Source organism: Rhyacophila brunnea, unplaced genomic scaffold (assembly GCF_057557595.1).
Source record: "Rhyacophila brunnea isolate RB1 unplaced genomic scaffold, BYU_Rbru_1.0 scaffold_6, whole genome shotgun sequence".
NCBI lineage: Eukaryota > Metazoa > Arthropoda > Insecta > Trichoptera > Rhyacophilidae > Rhyacophila > Rhyacophila brunnea.
This window is the reverse complement of record NW_028233276.1, coordinates 25,594,699-25,618,139: the sequence shown is the minus strand read 5'-3', so window position 1 is coordinate 25,618,139 and position 23,441 is coordinate 25,594,699. Positions and strand designations below refer to the sequence as shown.

Below are 23,441 nucleotides of genomic sequence, written 5' to 3'. Positions count from 1 at the left end.
GAACAATAAAATGCCTAATTCTTGTCAAATTTGGGATCACAGAGATTATCAATATAATTTTTTATCGTGAATATTTTACAAAAATTATCTCGTAATAAATTATACTAAGGGTTTCATCAATGCGTTTAAAAATTAATAAATGTAAAAAATCTTAACACCACTGCACAGTTATGTACCGAAATATGACTATATTCTAAAACATTAGAGCGAGAGGTTTAAAAGAATACTATTTTATGTAACAAAAATACTTTATGCAGTCATCAAATGTTTAAAATAACTATAAAGGATAATAAGGCTTCAAAATTATATAAATAGATTATCTACAACGTTTAAGAAGTGTCCAGGATCATGGTTTGAAAATACAATAAAAACTCAATTTTGACCTTCGACGAGCATGTCCCCCCTTAAGGAAAAACACCAGAAACTTGTTGATACATTTTAAAATGTAAACAATATATAAGTAATATGTACGAGTAGATATTCGTAAATATGATAATATGATGTCTAATTAAAGTAAAATACATTTGATTCAATGTTCATACGCCTCCCGTTGTTTGTGATTATTTATCTAAATATTCTAAATATAGGCGTTTTGGACTCATTATAGAGGCTATTTATTATAACAGAAGAAGATCCAGTATCTTCCAATTTGCATATGACTGTCAATCCATCGATAGTGTAGAATGTATAAATCATTTAAAATTGAAAGTAAATTACCATGTTACATCGAAAGTGGAGTTTGGGCCTCTAGAGAGAGGAGGTTGTATTAATACGTTTTTACGAGAAATTGACGTTGGTCACTTACTCAACCTAGTAGGTCCACTTCCTTTGTCCAAAAGCACACAAAAACAACAAGTGAATTTGTTAGACCAGGGATTCGAACCTGAGACCCACGACTTTGTAAGCCGACACTAAATGATGCCTAACTATCTCAGTTAAAAATTTAATACTAGGTACATGACCAAAGCCAATAAAATGCGAGATGTTTTTGAGAATCGCGTGGATATTTAGCCAAAAAAATAAGTAATAAATAGGTGCACCGATTCAATAGTGATCTACGTTTGTAGTAGATAAGAGTGGTCGTGTGTCAATAAAAACGAGAATCTTTTAGCTTTATGTGGGGTATGTAAAATAAAAAAATAAAATAAGAAAAAAATATACAGGTATTATGTACCTACGTTGGAGATGGGAATTCAGAACATTTTCTTAAATACAGTGCAAAATGTACAGATTCGCGATTCAACAATGAAACACGCTGTATATAAAGGGGGGAGGGGTTCAGGGGCTTCGCAAGAGTCTCCATATCAGCGGCAGTCAGTCAGTCAGTCGATGCGGCGCGGAGTGACCATGCCGCCCCAGTGCTTCTCCGCTCGACCTGCATTGCCATCACCGTCGCCCTACCACGGCCCAGGAGCCGCGCAGAACCCCGGCCGCGGTTCCGTCAGCCTCCGCCACAGAATCGCCCGCCCTCGCCACATTCTGGTGCACCCCTACGCAGGCTTCATCAGGTCCAACGCCATGTTCGTCCGCTCCGGTGGCAGCTGAGGCAAGCGATGAAGAAGAGCTACCCCTAACGCCAGCATATAACGAACGCTCTTGTCAAAAATAACAACTCTACTGCGTTCCAGTTATCGGAATCGAGTGAAAATAAAATTCTGTTGACTTTCTGTTTATAAAATATAAATTGTGTTTTTCCAACCCCATGATTGGAAAATATTACACGAAGTTTTTTACGCGATAAACAAACTAGTGTTTTGATTTGTGGCTTCTCGATGGTTGTGTTTTATAAGTCAACTTAAGTTGTCTTGTTCTATTACTTTTGGTTGTCAATTGTACTGTTAAATTATAAGTGATCTGATTGGAAAAGTGCTGCGAGTATTCTTCGAATAATAAATTGTACAAGAAGTAACGAATGATAGTTTGTGAGACTGTTTCGAACCGGGTTGTATTTTGTTATTGTTCAGTGCCGGATGTAGTGCATTGTGAACCTGCCCATGGATAATAAATATCTGGTAAGTGAACTTTCTTTTATATTCACTATATTATTATACAAAAGTTTTCATGTGCTTTTGCCACAATCGACAGAAAGTATTCTGATAATAGTATATTCTCAGTACAATATATCATTAAATTCTCATATAGTAATATTATACAAAAACTATTCCGAAATATTACAGTATATAAAAAGATTATAAAACTATGCTTTGAGCACTTGAAAACACTACTTATAGGATTTAAAATACCCTTTTTTATTTAAAAATCGATACTCTGGTTCTATTGGGAAACAACTCAAAATTTTAAGGTTTTGAGTTAATGCCATTAAATTTGATGATGAAAGGTCTTATATTTATAATTCAATAAAAAATAATCAACAATTTCTTCAACGGGTCATAAAATCGTACACCCCTTTATGGGATTAATCGTTAATTTAATTATAAACGGGAATGTCTGGTTTGAATATTTGATAAACTATAAACTTTCATTGTGTGTTGCTAAGTACATTTGAACTAAATAAAAAATGAACACATTTACTTCAAAAACCATGGCTTTATCATTGAAATGAGAATCTGAGTGAAGTTTTCAAACGCCATTATCTTAGAACATTGAATTATGAGGTGTTTCCTTATACAACTAGGCCTAGGGTATCGAAATGTTAAGTTCTTGCTGGAAAATGGTATACTATAGGTACACAATAATAAATGTAGATATATGCTATATTCCGTAAAGTAATCTACCACCAATATGCATGGGTCAGTAAGCTAAACGAGCTATTCAAGCAGTGTTAAATGAATTACGATAGACTGACAATATTGATAGATTATGAATTTTAATTCGAATTGATTTAAGTATTATTCTTTTTTATTTGAATTGCGACCCGGGTTTCTCCTTTTCATGCACTATACACACCTACAAGTAACGAACATATTCTGTGTCAGCTTTACGTTTGCGATTGGCGAGAGTGAATAATGCCCTTAAGATGTCGAAAGTTGAAACCGAAGTCGCAAAAAAAGAAACAAATGGAAAAGTACAAACCTTAAATCAATCAAAATTTTTATTAATATTATTGACCGAGGATGTTTAGTGGATTTTAAATTCGTATACTATTACTTAGGAATTGTTATTAACGACCAGAGTTTTGTCTTTCGGCATCTTGAAGATCCATGCATATATACCTAATCCAAATATACAACTAACAAAGTTGTAATAAATTTTATATTTTCTCAGATGTATAATTTATAAGATATCTACATAATACAGAGTTTGAAAATTTTGAAAGGAAAATCCGTATCGCTAAAACCGATTCTTACGAAATATTTGAAAACTAGAATTAATTATTGTTGAACGAAATGATTCGCTTTCCATATATTTTGATCTGCAACACCGAAAACGTTAAATTAATTATTTTTATAGACAGGTAGTGAATTACATTTTTTTCTATTAGCATTATTTGAGTTGTCAGCATGAAAAACTTCCAAGATATGGCATACATATCTTGCGATAAGGGAATTCGTTCAAAGTCTTTTACTGTCAGAATTGTATTTGCAAAGATTACCGTTGGATTAGTGTTGCCCTGTGTCTGAAGACTTGTTTTGTAGTAAATTGTTTGCACGGTTTTATGACAAACTTGACATTTTATTGCCGGTGTAGTTATATGTTTATATCGCTTATGTAGCTCTCTATTAACTGCTTGATCTACTGAAAAGATTACACGACCAATTTATAAATGTAGAGTGATTTATCTCTCTACAAAACGACACGTTTAATAATTGTGCTATTGTCAATTAGAATCTTCGTGCCGTATAGTCAGTAGACGTACTAATAAATCAGTATCGAAGTCTCGCTACTAAGTGATTATTTAATCATTTAATCTTTTTCTTGGCCCGTAAAGATAATTTATTAAGTATGGGAATTTTATATAATATACAATACATACAAGGCAATTTCCACGAATAACGCCCTCTTCTTCCTTACGTGCCATATTCGTTATCGGACATCGGCGATGAGTTGGGCCATTTTCTCTCTGTCCATCGCTGCTCTTAATAGGAATGGAGTGCTGAGTTCAAACCAGTATCTGAGTTTCTTGAGCTAAGACATTATTTTTCTGTCAAGACCTTGCTTACTGGAGATCTTTCCTTCAATGGTAAGTTTCTGAAGTTGATATCTCTCGGGATGCCGCATGATGTTGATGTGGCCAAAGTATGCCAACTTTCTCGTGTTTATTTCTTTTGTCTTTTTCATCCTCGACATCACCATTTGTTTTTCTATCTGATACAGAAAACGCGTCTTTACACCCATATATCAAAGTTTTCTGAGATTTCTATGAGTGTCCAAGCACCTAGTCCATACTAGGTCTTGGCTACATAGTATATCCTCATCGGGTGGAATTATAGAGCAATGTAATTACAACGTGGGAAACTAGCGATATCTTTAAATATTTATTCACTGTTTAAATACATTTTTAAATCTGTAATCGTAACTAAGATTTGCACTCTAAGATCCCACTCAGATTATTTCAAACAGTTGTTTAATAGATATTGTTCTGTGGCGTTATATTCTTAAATCTTGTATATGTACCTATTTATAGTGTTGAATAAAAAATATTTTTATTTAGAATAAACTGAACATTATTATTATAGGTACTTTATTAAAACCACTGAACATTGGAGAAATGATTTTGGTCCCAAGATCCGTTCTAAAAAAATATATTAAAACAAAAAACATAGTCTGGTATTGTCCTAAAAAGCCACTCTATTAGTACCTAGTTAGTATATTATTCCGAATTTTTATAGATACATTTATGATTGCGACACATTTCTTGGAGTTACGATATGTATTGTTATTATTTCCCTGTGTTATAATATAATCGTCTACCTCCGTCACTAAATATGTAGTCTTCACAACTGTGATAAATATAATCGATCGACCTATTAGGCATATTTGCAAACAATATCGTCACAATACAAAAAAAAAATCATTAATATTCATCAGTTTTAGTAGTCAAGCAAGATTCTACTGTTATTAATAAATTAACGAATAATCTGATGTAATAAAACTATGGAAACCTATGAATTATTTATGATCTTTTTCTTATTAGAGTTGTTTGATTTTTTTGCAAAACTATTTTATCATGTGTGATTCATAGTTGAAGATGACGTTTAGGTTCGGTTCGGTTAGGTTAGATCATTGATGTCATTCTCTGAGATTTTTTTTTTTGGTTCGTTACACATTGTAATTAATCGTATTGGATCTGTATTAAATCTGCACAAAAAAACAAAAATCTGCTAAAAAACCTCCACTCTGCAGAGGCCCATATTATGATCTTCTTAGGATATATAGGAGTGGAGGTTGTATTAGCAGATTTTTGTTTTTAAGAGAAATGGCTGTTAGCCACTAGCTCAACCTAATTGGTCCATAATCTGGGTACAAACACACATTGAAAAACAACATGTGATTCTTTTGTTACCAGACCCGGGTCCGAACCCAGGACTCGTGACATTATAGGCTGACATGTTATCCTCTCCGCTATCGTGGGTGATAAATATATTAATTAATCGTTATTTTACGGTGACTTAGCTTATATACTATTAATATACGAAAGCGATGCCGCAGGGGGCTAACGTTAAGCTGCAAGTTATTTCGAATTACAGATTCAGTCGTGTGTTGTGAGGAGTATTTACGAAGGCTACTCCACGGAGATGAACACTTTGTGCATTAGTGTTACAAGCATATATTTTTTAATATGTATAATATATAGATATTTTTAATATATATACGTATACACCAATATTGAATAAACCTCAGTGCATAAACCGAGAACAGTTATCAGAACGAAGGACAAGCGTATTTTTGACACGTGTATAAGTTTATCCCATATTCTTCCACACTCGAGATCGGTTGCTTGTTACTCCACACCCGTTAGATATTTCAGTTCCCATTCTTCCTGAATTCCCTGGAGCAGACGATGTCTGTGCATAGGGTCGTTTATCGGATCTTATTTATTTTTGGATATCCATCAATAAGTCAATGTTAGTTTCATGAATAAATACGTTATTTACTACCTGCCAATATATTGTTTAATATTTTTATTAAATTTAAATAAAATGTATGAAATTTTGTAACTGGCAATAAAATACGAGGGTGGGTCAATAAGTCCTTAGAAAAGCCGACAGGTGGCGCGACTAGTACTGTAAGCGGTTTGTTTTCATGCAGCGGCACTACCGATTCAGTATGCTGCGAAGTTTCAATCAGATTGGTCGGGTTGTTGTGTGTTTCTCGTACATTTAAAAAAAAAATGCTTGTGGAAAATGGAAAAATGGAAAATGGAGAAAATTGAGTTTAGAGCTGTTATTAAACATTTTAATATAAAAGGGTTAACAGCAAAGGAAATAAAAAATGAGTTGGATTTAGTTCACGGTATATCTGCTCCTTTACTTGCAACTATTTATAACTGGTTAAATGAATTTAAACGTGGTCGTACATCAACAAAGGATGAACCACGCTCAGGACGTCTTGTAGAGGTGACTACACCAGAAATGATCAATAAAATCCACGATATGGTGTTAAGTGACCGAAGATCAAAGTTGAGTGAGATAATTGAGGTTACAGGGATCTCAAAAGGTAGCGTCATTTCTATTTTACATGACAAATTGGGCATGAAAAATATTTCTGCAAGATGGGTGCCGCGTTTGCTCACAGTCGACAATAAACGCAATAAGGTGGTGGCCTCTAAAGCCCTGTTGTCGCTCATGCAACGCAATCCGGATGAATTTTTTCATCGCTTTGTGACTGTAGATGAAACATGGATACACCACTATACTCCCGAGACGAAAGAACAGTCAAAGCAGTGGATTGCGAAGGCAAACCATGTCCAAAGAAGGTGAAAACCGTAAAATCAGCTGGTAAGGTTATGGCTACTGTATTTTGGGATGCACGTGAAATTATTTTCGTTAACTATTTGGAAAAAGGAAAAACAATAACAGGGGATTATTATGCATCTTTATTGGACCAGCTAAAAAACAAAATTGAAGAAAAACGGCCTCATTTAAACAGGAAAAAAATCCTCTTTCATCAGGACAATGCCCGTGTTCACACATGTTTACGATCAATGGCTAAAATTGAAGAATTGAAGTTCGAATTGGTCGACCACCCACCGTATTCGCCAGATTTAGCCCCCAGTGACTTTTTCCTTTTCCCAAACTTAAAACATGGGCTAAGTGGACAACGTTTTTTTTCAAATGAAGAAGTCATCGATCGGACAAATGCTTATTTTGAGGACCTTCCGAAAACTTATTTTTCTGTCGGTTTAAAAAAAATTGAGAAACGTCTAACCAAGTGTATTGAGCTCCAAGGAGATTATGTTGAGAAATAAAAAAAAAATACAAAAATAAAAACTGTTTTAATGCTTTTTTCTAAGGAATTATTGACCCACCCTCGTATTATTAAATCAGATGACATTTTGTTGACAAAACTCCGCCAATGCACTTGTGAAAGATTGTGACACTTGACCTTAAAAGATTTATTGTTCAAAATTGGGTTTCATCACGAGCTTACAACAAAGTGAAGAAATTTATTTTGTTATTTCTCTAGTGATGATGATTATCAGGTAGGTTTATTGACTTTATGATAATATGATTCATTCATTGTGTTTTATAAACATTTAATGGAAAACTAATTTATTCTATACACTAGTTTGTGTGCTAAATTTGATTTGATTCAACATGACGTCTCCGCATTCAATCGCATTTACGACGCGTTCTGTTTTTAGTCCATCTGCAAAACCGAGGTTCGACTAGAGTGAGTCATAATATAAACTCTTTGTATTGCAACAGTTGATGGCGATTCCAGAACGTTTTTGTAGTGTGGTTGAAATATTATTTGGTACCTACTCATATTTTTTTTCCAATTAAAGACTGAATATACACATGGCATTTAAAAATGATGGATCCTTAACTATAGAAAAACATAATTTTGAAAAACTTTAAAAACATCCCTATTAGCGAACTATTTTCGTCAATAATAAAAATTTGGCTCGCGCCAGACGTCTGTTAACGATAAAATCAGTAATGTAATTTACTGTTATTGGTCACGAAGTAGATCGCCTCTAGATTGGCGGAATTTTAAGCACCTAAGTAGTTAGAACGTATACATACCCCGTTTACACGTCCATGGATTTACTGCTGACAGTACGTATTATAGCGGCCATAACAAAAAAAATGAACGTCTATACCTACACGTAATATTGTGCAAATTGCAAGATTGCATGCACGGATTAAAAAAGTTCAGAAGCTTCTGAATTTTCACGCGATAATTGGACTGTGGGATATCTGCGCCTGCACAGTAGAATGATAGTGGCGAACTTTCCGGTAAAAAAACGAACCTCACCGCGCAGACTCATTTTGAGGTTAACCGATTTTCATGACCTGTCAAATACTACTATAAAATGACAACATCGCAGTGAGCACTTTTACGTAGCAGCAATAGCGTGTAGTTTAAAATTTATACTATTGGTGCAAGTAAATCCATGCACGTGTACAGGCGCTAGTAGTTGTATGAAATAATTAGCATACATCGTATAGCATTCATCCGGAAAGTGAATAATGTGAGTTGACTCCCACTCGGTCCAACTTTTTTTCTAGGATGTCTTCCAATATGTTTCCGAGGTTTTAAAAAGATTTTTTTTAAATTCTTTGCTTTTACGCAGGATGGCGGCTTGTTTTGATGTTTTGTTATTGTTAATATTATTTGCGACGTTTTGTTAATCTAAATATTCTAAAGGAGGATAGTAAAATGCATATTTGTTACAAAATCATTGTAAATTGACAAATAAATTTACAATGCGAAATGACTTAATAGTAATTAGCCTTGCTGACCGTTATCTCAGATTCACTTTCATATAAATATTATTTTGACTCTGTCTTCGTAGAAAAAAGTTTCCTACAACATCTTCAGTTTGAATCGGTCTTCATGAAATTTTGGTATTTCATGAAAAAATGTCTTATACAGCAGTAAAGACGTAATAATAATTCATGGTGAGAGACATCTTTATTCAGGCAACAAACCATCGGATCTACAATTATTCAATATGGAGTTTATTCGCCTCCCATGGTTGTATATTTCGCTCAAGCCAATTTTGTCGATACTCTACATCCAGAAACATTTTAAAAACATCTCAATTTCGTCCAGCTTTGGCAGTCGGACACCCGGACCCACTGATGGCCAACCATAGACTTTAACCGCATATGGTCTTGAACCGTATGTCATACTTAACTTATGATTTCTGTTCATGGAAATATATTTTCACAAAGTATATTATTATAAGCATTTGATCGTATCCGTTTATGTTTATATTATAAACTTACAAACTTATTGAAAATATATTTTCATGAACAGAAATCATAAGTTTAGTGTGACACACGGTTCTAAACCGCATACGTTTTCAGTCCATGCATGGCCTCTACTGTTTGACGTTTTGTCAAATTTGTGCCTCAGCTCTCAATGCGATTACCTCTTTCTTACCGTTATAACATTTCATACTGTTCATACCAGGGATCACAAACATAAGGAAAATGGGTTGCATTCTGGGCGTGGCTTTAAGAAGGAACAATTCTCGAATGTGGAGAAATATGGAATAAACTTAGACATGTTATTTTCAATATGTACGTCTGTACCTATAATCATCATCATCATCAGCCGGGGTCAATCCACTGCTAGATGAAGGCCTCCCCAAGCTTTCTCCAACTCTTTCGGTCCTGTGTCGTTCGCTGCCACGTATTTCCGCCGAACTTTACCAGTTCGTCAATCCAGCGGCTTTTAGGGCGACCCTGTGGCCGTTTCGTACCCCTTGGGTACCATTGGATGACGGCATTTGTCCAGCGGCCGTCCTTTCGGCGAGCAATGTGCCCCGCCCATCTCTATTTCAGCTGTTTGGCAACGTCTATTACATCGCGTACTCTTGTCTGCTTCCTAACCCATTCGTTTCTCTTACGGTCCTTTCGCGTGATGCCCAACATGCACCTCTCCATGCCTCGCTGTGTGACTCTTAGCTTTTGGACATCTCTCGTGTTGTGTATATGATCCGTACCTATAATAATATACATTAAAGTTTATCACGTAAATGAAACGCTCATTAAATATTAGTAATATTTGAGGACACTTAACGGATTTTGTATTACTTGCAATTTATGACCTGACCGTCATTAAATCTTAAACCAAAACTGGATTCAAAATATTCGCCTATGATTAGTGGCTTTCGCATCGATATCTTATTAAAATGTTATGTGGCATTTTTACCTTTCAAATCCAGTTTTGGGATTTTCATTATTTCGCTGTGATAAATTGTATCACACAAAATTTCAAAATCCTTTGTCTATTCATCTTCAGTCTTCATCGGTTTAATACTAGATGAATGCTTCTCTAAGCTGGTTTCATTCCTCTCGGCCCTCGGCCGTGTGCATTTCGTTACCATGAGTTTCTGGGTAATTGAACTATCAAGTCGATCCAGCTGCCTGCAGGCTACACTTTTACACATTTTGAACCCCTGTGTATTGTAGATGTGTACAGCAATTGTCTTATTCAAGCTATTATATATTATACTATGCATCTAGGATCGCTTATACTCCAATAAATTGCCAGTTAATATTTTAATTATATTTTCTTTTCCTAATAATGCCTGTGAATTGAAGATTATCCTGTAAGTCGCGGCTTTAGATGTAAAGTTATATCAGCTGATAGGATAGTTTTTATTACTTATACTGAAATAATACTACTATGTGGTGAATACTGAGTACTATAGTCCGACAACATAAACGCTAATTTTTTAATGTCCGTTTGGGTTCGGCTGTTTTCGGCCAGTACGGGAGCGACTAAGAAAATAAATTAAACTATTTTCATTTCCTAATTATTATTATTATAGAGAGGCTAATTATTAATACTGGATAATTATTGAGTATGAATGGAAATAAATCATTAAACCCACATTAACTGATTATATTATTGCAGGTATTTATTAATTAAATAATTAGGACAACATTATTCTTCAAATTGTAATGTTTTTTCATAACCTTTAAATATTCGGTCACATTAAAAACAATTTCTCGTGCTTGGACTTGTAAAGGTTTTTTGTAATACCCCGATCGAGATGGGATATTCATTGTAAAACTATAACTATACGATTGAATCGTGTAAAACAGACTTTTCATGAACACGTATCAACGTAAACATGCCCGAGGTCAGGGATGTACTCATTATCCATCCCTGCTCTATGCGCACGAAATGAGGTGTGCTTCTGCGCAGGTCCGTGCTAAAGTTGTTTAGCTATAATCCATTTTATGAAATAAAGTAATAGATTTTATCTAATACGCTAACGTTATATGACCCCCTTGCCTTTTTTATTCCCATTAAAAATAATTTTCTTTTATAATCGATATTAATATTTTGAACATTACTATATAATCGTAAAATATTTAATTTATTATTAATAATATAATTGATTCTACCATTTTTAGTAATTAAAGTTTAATTAATTGAAATTAAATGCAATTATATGTAGGACCTACTTATTCCACTTGATTGAAATGTCGTCAGAACCCGTTTTGTCCACTTATACAATACAAAACATACTATTTGTATTACTAACTATCAGTGGGTCTATTCTATGCTTATCGACCGCTAAAGTGATAAAGTGAAAAATATTATCAAACTTAGGGTAGGTTTGTATCAAAATATTAGCACTTATTGTAACAATTACACGAAGCCGGTTTTTATTGTTGCAATAAGTGCTATATTTTAACAGCACCTATCTTGCTGCTGTTAAAATATCGCACTTATTGCAACAATAAAAACCGGCTTCGTGTAATTGTTACAATAAGTGCTAATATTTTGATACAAACCTACCCTAAGTTTGATACTATTTATCAATTTAGTGTTCGATAAGTATAGAATAGACCCACAGGGGTATATTTTACTATCTATGGCAGCTCTCGTGGTGCAGTGGGTAAGGCGCTGGCCTTCCACCCGAGAGTTATTTGTTCTATTCCCGGTGAGGATACAATATTTATTTGTTTTTCTCAAAGCCTGGGTGTTTGTGATTGTTGAAAATTACTAACAACCACATGGTTATTAATAATTAAAAAAAAATAACATGTTAATGATATCTAATAATATGCTCGTAATCAGTTGATATTACCTTTGCATTCGTGATATTTGATTGTTTGAATTTCTCATAACTTCCATTATGTGAAATTGTTTATATTCAATTTATGCAGCCCGAAGTGCTGAAATACCATTAAATTAACATTTTCTGAAAGTCTAGATAAAATTAATACTGTTGAACAGGAAAGTTCTTAGATATTATTATTTAATTAGTCTTCATTACTTACTATAAATAGCTGTATATTTTGTATCATATTGACAATGTCTCGAGTATTTCGTATACTGGAGTATAAAGGTTAAATTTTGCAGAATATATACTACATACTTAATATTGTGTTTTATTTTAAGTTTACAGTAAACACCATTAAAGAATAGATATACTTATTTAACAAATGTAATATTTGTCAGTTATATAGTACCTACGTATCATAGTTCGGCGTATCCGGAAATTTGTACGTAAACAGTTCACCGCAGGACACTTATTCGTGCGCCGCAGTACGTGAAACATGAGTTCGTGTAACATTTAATCAAATGACGAGTTCTTCGTTGAACATTTCACCCTGGAGTATATTTGTACGTATGCTACAACATGTGGAGATGTCTTTACTAGGTTAGGTTAGGGTTAATCTAATTGGAACAGTACTATTTGCAAACTATCGCATTTTGTAAGATACCTACAAATGTATTCCACGGTGAAATGTTCGACGAAGAACTCGTCATTTGATAAAATGTTATACGAACTCATGTTTCACGTACTGCGGCGCACGAATAAGTAGTGTCCCACGATGAACTGCATACGTACAACTTACATGTAACCATAGTTCGGTAGGTATACGCACCTACAGGGTAAATATGCCAAACGGTGAAACAGGGTTTGCTAAAATCGATTCCTCTATAATATAATAGTACACACATGCCTTCCATCAATGTACTTGCCCATGTAGTAATATGTAATCCAACAAAGCATCTCATTGGAGCGAATGATTAAAATTTAAAGAAAATTTCCATATCGTTACAATGAAATTGAATAGGTACCTACATGCATTCAAAGGTTATGTAGTTATATTCGCTGCGCTGTTACATTGGTTAAGGGTGTTAACCCAGAATTTTATTCGTTTCAAACATGGCATTTTTTTGTTCAATCTCGGGTACAAAGGTTTTATTCATAGCGAATTAATATCGACTGAGGGTACTTTAATTTGATTTTCTTTCTCTTCTGTCGTATTTGATTGAGACATTATACCGCAATGAGCTCGAGACGTAGGTATAAACAGAGTAAAGTAGGTACACACGAAAATAGACTACATTCCAGACAACAATAATAATTTAATACGTATTAATTAAATCCTACGTAAACCAAGCCATTAAATCATACATAATTTTAGATTTATAGATAGAAGAATATTTTTTATATTCTTCTATCTTATTATGGTTTGGTTTACTACTTCACCACTTCACGACTTAAGCGTCAGATTATAATTTCGAGAGTCCCAGGTTCGAATCCTGGGTCTGGAAAATACACATATTGGTTTGGTTTAGGCATGACTTAATTAACATTAAAAAACTAATTAACACCATATGTATTATGTATTCTTAATTCAACGAAGTATGACTGAAAAGTGTCCACCATTTTTGCCGGATCGCCCAAAGCATACCAAAAGTACTATGGCTTGGTTACACTATCTGCAATTTACCAATATAATATATGCGTTATTAAAATTAATCACATCTTAGGGTACGTTATGATTTGTATGACGATTGATAAAAAATATGAGTTTCAAAAGAGTTTAGACTATAATAATTATGGTACCTATGGTTAAATTGGTAACTAGCTAGGTACATAGTTTGACTTTTGTTTGGGTTACATATTTTCGTGATTTTACGTTAACGTTGACGGTTATTAGTGCAAAAACTTATTTTAGGCTTACAACACAAAATGCAACATGAAAAGCTTTTTTTTTATCTCAGTGCGGTCCTGGCAAATATTTACATTTCAGAGCATACTAAGAGTTGATCTTGCTGCAAATTAATATGAAATGCCATGATTTGAAACTAATTTAGTGATGAGTTTCGTTACCTAAGCTATTTCAGTTACACATTCATATATTTATTCTCAATCTTCACAGACGAACTTTTTCTTTAATATTTTTGGATTAAACGACAAATATTTTTTGGGATTGTTGTATTTAATTATTGTTGTTGTGAAAGTCGCCAGAAAATAAATGAATTTGAGCCGAAAACTCGTCATTAAATATCATATTGTATCAGGGCAGCAATATGTACGAGAGGTTGTTCTGTTTTGAGGTCAACAAAACTAAAAAACTAAAACAGACAGCGTTTAACATTCCAAACAAGTAAAATAAATTTTAATGTCAGATCAATGAATTAATTATAACACAAATCCTCATATTTATTACGCAAATCTTTCTTCGGTTCGATAAGACGATTTCCACAAAAGAGTTTCTTTTTAATTTTCTCAGAATTTATTTATTTTAGCATATATGGCGAAATGTATGTTATTCAATCAAATAAAATGAACTTTATGATGAAAAAGCGGAATTTTCTTGCATGTCTTAAATATTCTTTTATAAATAAAATTGTGCCACTTTGCTCCATCGATACATGTCTTACCGATTTCAGTCGCTTTAGATTATAATTCATAGGTGACTATATGATACATGATTATATGAAAAATATTTTAAAATTATTGTTATTGGTATATTTTGATGACGATAAATATATCTTATTTCCATTGGAAAAAAAATGGGGGGAGGTGCAGTTTTAGGCTGGCACCCATCCTAACGGCAGTTACCCTTGGCGCGTCGATGGATTATTATTCGATATTCCATATATAATATCCGCAATTTTGAAATCTATACCGATTCTTCAGACGCATTAAGTGTTGAAAACTCACCGTACCTTATTGTATACTTCTTTAGTTTCGCTTCTCCCGAGATCATGCATTTTGCTTCCCATTCTTACAAGGTTTAACAAGGCACATTATTATTTGTGATTTTTTTATTGTCATTTCGATGATTCATCTTCGGTTAACTCCTACACACCACCTTATCAGCTTTGACTAATACAAAATATCGCCTAGGAATGTAATGTAATGTATCAGTGCGCTTTTGTAAGGAGCCGACCGCTAAGTGATCAATTATCGTCCCGCGACGCTCCTGGCCGGAGAACCGCACCAGGAAACATAGTCGCGCTCACTATCGAGGCTTTATACATCAAACAGTGTGACGATCTATCTGGCTGGTTGATCATCCGATCGTTTATTAGAATTATCCACAGGGTTATGCCGATAGACGCTGTTCAAACAATACTAGAAACGTGAAACAATCGATGGGAACGCTATCGACATCATTGTATTTATAAAAATATTATACCGTGGGAATTCTTATTGTGTCTGTTCACTAACTATTAATGGCGTAGTATATTTGACGCTTATCAATTAATAATTGGGCACTGTTAAGCCGTATACACACAGAGAAAATGTTGACGACATCAAAAAAAAACTCGTATTTTATTTTACCATATTTAAAAAAAATTGGTTGTGACAATAAAACAGTTTCCATTTTATTGTTTTATTCCGAGATTTAATTGATAAGTCCATCTGAACTGCCACTATTATTATTAGTATTAGATGTAGATTAGTCAGTTATTAAAAAATCAGCTATGAACAAAAACAATGAAGTGTATCATACCTCGTGTAAAGTGAGGCTGAAAAAAGTTAAAGACAAATTATTTGATTAGATGCGAGGCATTTAGTATTGCAGAATCATTTGTAGCAGACTCCACACTATTATTGCGCGAATCTCGTCGCAAACATTTCAAAACAATTCTAGGTTCACTTAACCAGTCAATTCCTTAAATTATTACAATTGTTAGTATAAACCTTAAATTGGAATTTGTAATGAATTCTGTTTTGTTAATAATTATACAACCTAAATTTGTGTTTTTGTAAACATGTTTAACGTGTACCGATACCAAAACCTTTATATTTGAATGCGATAGTATATACCCTGTCGATTATTGTACGTGGTTGATAGGCAGCTCAATACACTGAACTATCATTATTTAGAATATTTAGACGAACAACCACAAAAATTGCCTATGTCATAAGTAGCCAAAAATAACGGTTATTAGCGATAGTTTAAATATGCTTTGTTTCAATGCGTCCAACATACAGAATATTATTATGTTTTTCTTACTAATTCAACTACACTAAAGACTTTTCATAATAATTTATTGCAATGAAATGTGCTGATACAAAATTTTCATATACCTACTCCCTCTAGTTATAGGATAGTTATAGTACAAACTCTGGTTTTGAATGATATTAGGTAAAACCATTCAATTAAGCAAAATTCAAATTTTAACAACCATCAAAGTTGGTAGATTAATTTAAAAAATAAATAATGAAACACCACTGCGACAATTGCATGGCAGAGGACAAATCTTACACGCCAATTATAATTGGCAAAAACATCGCTTGACCTACACATCGTGGTACCGGTTCCATCTTACCGTATGGTGCGACGTATTAGTTTTGATTTAATTGAATTTCAAGACTTCATCAAAATTGGTAACCCTTATTGCCAGTATGTCATTTTAGTAACTAGGGTTAGCAATTCCAGAATCCCGAATCTCGCTCAATTTTTGATCCTGGAATGTCACGTTCGCGGGATTATCATCTAAAATAATCATTTTTGCGCGCTAAATTAAAATTTTTTTTTTTCTACTAATTAAGCCAAGACTATTTATTTTCTCTTAGATAGAGCGTATTGCTTTCCACAGTTTGAATGTATCTTATTCGATTTTTATCGGGTTTGATTATTCATTGGACTCCTTGGGCGTAGTTTCGATTGTTTTGAAAAAGTCTCCCCCTACCTAACGTTCCTTCCAATTGTTATATTGTGTGTGTGAATCATCTCTCACCTTTGCCGTAAATTTTGTACAAAAAATATGTACCCATTAGTATGTATACAATTGCTTTGTATAGATAAATGAATCTGATAAATTGTTATGCCGCGAAAGAAAGTAGTTACCCAATAAGGAAGTTATTATTTATACGTTAATTTGACAGTATTCTTACCAGATTTTAGTGCTTTTTAGGGTTCAGTATTTATTCCGACTAAAAAGTATGTGTTTGGAGGTTGGAAACATTTGTGCTAATATCTTTTTACAAGCGCACATCGAGGGAGCGTTATCCCCTACTTCAAATTTATTTGAAACAATATAGATATAAAATATAACAATTGAAATACATAGTGCGTTTAGAATATTTTTTTTTTAAATGTGCTAAAATACATGAGTAAGTACTAAAAACATGTTCAGAAATTGGTGGATGACCAAAGATTTATTTTATTTTTTAACCACCTACGTCATACGTTAATTTCATTACCAAGTGACTATTAGTTACCTAATAAAATCTTACACGAAAGTATCAAATCTATAGCTGAACGTGGATTAAGGCGAAAGAGAAAACTCTTTCACTTCTTCTTCCTACATATTTTCAACATGGCAAACTTAAACGAATGATTTATGTTTCTACTTGTATGGCGAAACCAGTGTCTGATTTGACTTTTATAAAATTAAAATAATCAAGTATTTTTTGTAGTACAGTTTTTTGTTATTAAATTTCATGTATAACAGGAATATTTAAATGTTTTTTTATACATTGTAGTTTTTCGCATTGCCGAGTACTATTATGAATTTTCACACGAGTATGGATACAGATACCTACATTTTATATGTATGGTAGACTTGACGATATTATATACTTCTTAGTTCTTCCGTTCGTTTAAATAAATCTTGATTAGATAGAAATCAAAATCTATTAAGTTTTGTATTGTATTAACATATTAAGTAATAATTAATTGAGGTGATCACTACAGCATTATTCATTAGTTACATCACAAATAATAGGTTAATTAACATTAGCATCAATGAATAAATTCTTTTGCACTAGTCATGAGTTATTTTACGGTATGCGTTGTCGATGCATTGCTAAACTAGTGTTTTTCCGGTTAGTTAATTCTTCATAGCAAATAACAACAATAATATGTGAGCGAATATTTATTATGTTCTCATGGAATATTTAAAAAAAAAAGTGAATATGTAGGATATATTTTGTTGGTTTTGTGACGTCTCAGTTTTCACCCCCAGTTTACACCATATATCTGACTTCCCAACCTGAACGCGTGACGTCCTAAATATATTATGGATCGTCCCTTAAAGTACCTAATTGATTATATTGTAAACGTGGGTATATAGTTTAATTAGTATCGGACACTTTATATTCAATGGTTCATATTTTCAATAGGTTCCTAAATCATATAGCATATTGTAATCTTACAAACAGGATACTTTCAGTCGACGGCAAATACTTAGCAAGTATGAATTAATATGTGTTACTTACCGACTAGATTTAAATTTGATTGTATTTTTTTAATTTTCAGTGAGAATCCTTCACACTTCACCATCTGGACAACGACTCATTTAAAATGGATAACTTCGGATACAAGGAGCCAGCGGTGGTGTCGAAGCCTTCGAGGCGCGCCCGCGTTAAGCGCGCGGTGAGCGTTTACGCGGGTGCATCCGAAGAGCTCCCTCTCGCGAGCGCCAAGTATAAAAGCATCGGAGCGAGCGTCCGCTGGAGAAATGACCCCGAAGCGGCCCTCGATGATGAAATGCCCTCCGATGATTTCGAATACATGGTGGTGGGGCCCTCTCCTCCGGCGGAGAGCGCCCCCAACATGTACGACAGCTTCGAAGAACCCGCCGCGGAGCTCAGCGTTCAGCTCTGCGCCGACTCCGTCCGTCAGGCCTTGCTCGAACAGGCCAGGCAAGCCCCCGTCAAACCGTCTCTGATGGATGACATCGAATCCCCTACCTTTACCGCGGAAGCTGCTTTTGCCGCCCTGGAATCCGCGCCCAAGACTGAAAAGAATATCTGTCTCCTGTGGGCTGCGTTTCATAGACGGCGGGACCTTTTGGAAGCTATCTTAAAAGCGGGTGCTGATCTACATTTCCACGATTCCGGCGGAATGTCTGCCATACATCTCAGTGCGTTTGGTGGATGCCCATCTTGCACGGGTTTTCTAATATCAATGGGTGCCGATGTTAACAACATGTCAAAGTGCTTCAGTCCGCTGCATTGTGCTGCTTTTGGCAACCACCCCGAAACTGCCCGACTCCTGATCGATCGTGGAGCATCAGTCGCTCTCACTACAAAAAAAACTAATTGTGAGGAAACCGTTCTACATTGTGCGGTGAGAGCAAATGCCGTCGAGTGCCTTCAACTCTTCATTTCTGAAGGGGTCGATATTAACTCGATAGAGCCCAGTGGGGCCAACCCTATCCACCTCGCCGCAGATCTCGGCATGACGCACTGCCTAGAAATTCTTCTCAATAGCAAAGGCGCTGATGTCAATTCGAGAACGAGAATACGAGACAAAGAGTCTACCGCTCTTCATCTCGCGGCAGACGAAGGTAACGCTGAATGCGTTGATCTTCTGATTAGTAAAGGAGCGGACGCTAAACTTAAAAACCACAGAGGGTTCACAGCTCTCCACCTGGCCGCGAGGTCTTCCAGCTTAGAATGCGTTGAATCTCTACTGAGAAACGGAAACGCAGACGCTAACGCCGAAGACTACGATAAGAGGACGCCTCTTCATGCGGCCATTGGAAAATCCGAAGGCGCCTTCGATATAATTGAGACTCTTATCAGTTGGGGCGCAAACGTAAACCAAAAAGACGAATACGGTTTTACTCCCCTGCATCTGGCGTCGCTCGACGGTTTGTCGCATTGCGTCGAAACGTTAATCTTTCACGGCGCCGACGTCACCACCAAATCAAAGAAAGGAAATTCGGCGTTAAACGTGATAACGCGTAAGACCCCAGCGTCAATGGCCATGATAACGCAAAAACTCGACTGCGCCATCACTTTACATAACTCGCAGGATTCGAGCAATCGAGAGGTGGAATTGGAACTCGATTTCCGGAATATATTGCAGCACTGTCACCCCAGAGAAATTAGTTACCTTAATACCTTTGTAGACGAAGGTCACAAAGAAATTTTATTACACCCTCTTTGTTCCGCGTTTCTGCATATAAAATGGGAAAAAATAAGAAAGTACTACATCGCCAGGTTGTTTTTTTGTTTTATGTTTGTGTTGTTTTTAACATTATACGTTCTTACGGCCTTGGCGCACAATTGCTACAACGGCAGTAAAGATAATGAAGAGACTATTCAAGAACAAGAGTTGTGCCAAAAACAATCGATTCTCGGAGATTTGCTTCGGAAGAATCCGTTCGTGATAGAGATGCAGTGGTGGGTTTTGGGTGCTATAACAATCTTTGAAATATTTAGAAAGGTGTACGGCATCGCCGGATATTCGACTGTCAAGCAATACTTGACTCAGCCGGAGAACATAATAGAATGGTTTGTGATCGTGAGTGTGTTTTTGATATCGTACATATACACGAATAGTACGTACACTTGGCAGAATCACGTGGGAGCCTTCGCCGTGCTCGCCGGTTGGACCAATCTTATGCTCATGATAGGACAATTGCCTGTTTTCGGTTCGTACGTAGCTATGTATCAGAAAGTTCAAAAGGAATTTGCGAAGCTTTTCATGGCGTATTCGTGCATTTTGATCGGGTTCACGTTCAGTTTCTGCGTCATATTTCCCGACTCGTCGTCATTCGCCAATCCTTTCATGGGTTTCATCACTGTTTTAACTATGATGATAGGGGAATTGGACCTCGGATTGCTGTTGAACGATCCCGAAGGAAACGATCCGCCATTTCTTCTAGAAATATCTGCGCAAATTACTTACGTTCTGTTTTTGATGTTTGTGACAGTTGTATTAATGAATCTATTAGTCGGTATCGCTGTTCATGACATTCAAGGCTTACGAAAAACAGCTGGGTTATCCAAACTCGTAAGGCAGACGAAATTAATATCATACATGGAGTTGGCTTTATTCAATGCTTATTTGCCAAAGTTTTTGCTGCGGATGTTGCACTGGTCAGCGCTGGTCTCTCCGCAAGCCTACAGAGTCGTCTTGAGCGTCAAGCCTTTGAATCCTGGCGAGAAAAGGTTGCCGAGAGATATCATGATGGCGGCGTATGATATTGCGAAAACGAGAAAACACTACGGGCATACTATTTCGTCTAAAGGTTCGTCTGCGACGTATCACTCGTTTAAGAGATTCGATAACAACAACGAGGCCAATCCCTCTGATTATTCCTACGATACCGGCATGTGCGCTCTACAGATGAAGGTAGACGAGGGAACTGAGAAGATAGATGCGCTGACGAACGAAATCAAGGAGTTGAAGGAGCTGATGAAACTGCAACAGGCAATGTTGCACAAAATCATTACCGTCGTGCCTAAATTGCATATTGATAACACGAGCAATTGCTAACGATTGATATCCAAAAAAGGTGTTCACTATTCTCTTCACTTCAATTGAAAATTCTGCGGTCACAGATTATTATAAAATTATTAGGTAACAATTCTTTTACAGTTCTGTTAACAATCGAAAAGTAGGTATAACAATAAAAAACGCCAGATATTATTTTCCAATATTATTAATTTTACAAATGACCAATTAACTATGTAATATGTTAAAAAATCGTACTCAAATATGTATTACAATTTTCTGTCGATCGCGGTTAATGATCAATATTATGTTGTTGAACCTACTATCTATTCTGAACACTTAAAATTGTGTAAAATCCTTTGATTATGCCTTTAATGCCTTATGTACTTTACAAATATTAATATTAAATACCTACCTATTTGTTTAGTGATTTTATTATTGTCTCCTAGTAATTGTTCTAGTTCGGTCATGTTTGCCTTAATGACTGACTAAGTAAAAGCAATTAATTGTGAATGTGCCTTATCTTACAAAAACATCCAAATAATTAATATTCACTGAATTTGACATATTAAACTTGATGTAAATTAATTTTATTGCAAGACATTGTAGTGAAAATTACTGGATTATGCAGGGATTCTAACTTATATTATTTTGGAATTTATATTATCTGACTATATTTTAAGAGGACTCCACACTGGCACACAAGAAATCATGACTCAATACGAAATTACTAAGAAGTAATTATTTTAGAATGTTACCACTCGCAAAAAAATCAAATCTCTATTAAGTAATAATGTATTATTACATCATAAGGAATTTAATGTTTTTGTTAACTTTACCATTAATAAAATATCTATATCCTTGTTTTAAAGATGCAGGGACACACGAAACTGTTAATACATAATTGTTAAAGGTTTAATATTCTTTGTATGTACAGTGTGCCTGGATTATTAAAAAAATATGTGATGCATCAACGCTTCTTTAATACTATTGTTTTTGAAAATAAGTTTCAGAAAAATGTTTTTAATTATCCTTTATAGGTAATGCAATCATAATAATATTAAGTAATATTTGAGTAAACACATAATTTTCAAAAGATATCTACAATTCGGAAAACAGGTAACACTGATCTTAATTTTTATTATTCTGATGAAAATTCAAAATGATTTACATACTTACATATTATTGTGCTTTGTGATATTCTTTAATTCTGCATATTGTAGTGTTTTCGGTAGTTATCACAAATTTCAAATATCAACATGTATTGTTTTATTAATATTAAATTACCAATACTTCTGTTTTCTTTGGTCAATTTTTGATTAGTTAAAATTTGATAATTTTTAGATAGGTACCTACCTACATTTTTAGTTAAGTTCTGAGCCCTTTCGTTTGGTCATTTCAAGCTATTGAAACAATGATAATATATTATATATTTTGATGGTTAGTGTAATAGAATTTACCAATGCAGTTTATTTTCTCGTCAAAATTTAAGTTTCAATTGTTAATTTTTAGTCAAGTATGTGACTCTTCTAATAAAAAATATCAGGATTGAAAGTGTCATGAATCAACCAAAGACCACAGAATTATACTGGAGACTAAATCTCAGATAAAATATGGACTTGATATTAAAATTTACGATTCACCTCTCAGTTGCAATGTACAGGGAGGGCATTAGTATAACTTGAATCAATACATTGTTTGTATTGATATTTTGATAAGTGCCCATACTGTTTGATTCGTTATAAAGTAAAATATTTATTAAATTTATGTTAGTTATGAACGAATAATATCTACCCGCAATCCTCCAAGTAAAGAAACGCTTTGATAGAGTAATAATATTGAAGACATATTTTTGTAAGAATTTTAAAATGGGTGTATTGTTTTAAGTTAGCC

The 23,441-nt window shown here is 34.6% G+C and overlaps 2 protein-coding genes across 2 annotated transcripts in view; both read left to right on the top strand.

Moving 5' to 3' along the window:
- The window catches only part of mRpS9 (mitochondrial ribosomal protein S9), a 103,416-nt gene that overhangs the window by 73,267 nt on the left and 6,708 nt on the right, over nucleotides 1-23,441 (top strand). The gene's annotated exons all lie outside the window — the stretch shown is intronic.
- On the top strand, nucleotides 1,317-22,313 carry wtrw (ankyrin repeat domain 61 water witch). Its single transcript, XM_085957197.1, has 2 exons — nucleotides 1,317-2,012; nucleotides 18,618-22,313. Exon 2 carries the CDS (start codon nucleotides 18,663-18,665, stop codon nucleotides 21,588-21,590), a length of 2,928 nt encoding a protein of 975 aa, XP_085813323.1. The 5' UTR covers nucleotides 1,317-2,012; nucleotides 18,618-18,662; the 3' UTR covers nucleotides 21,591-22,313.

Bases quoted from the DNA above. Each gene is read 5' to 3' on its own strand.
- wtrw (XM_085957197.1), top strand. From the start codon at position 18,663: ATGGATAACTTCGGATACAAGGAGCCAGCGGTGGTGTCGAAGCCTTCG.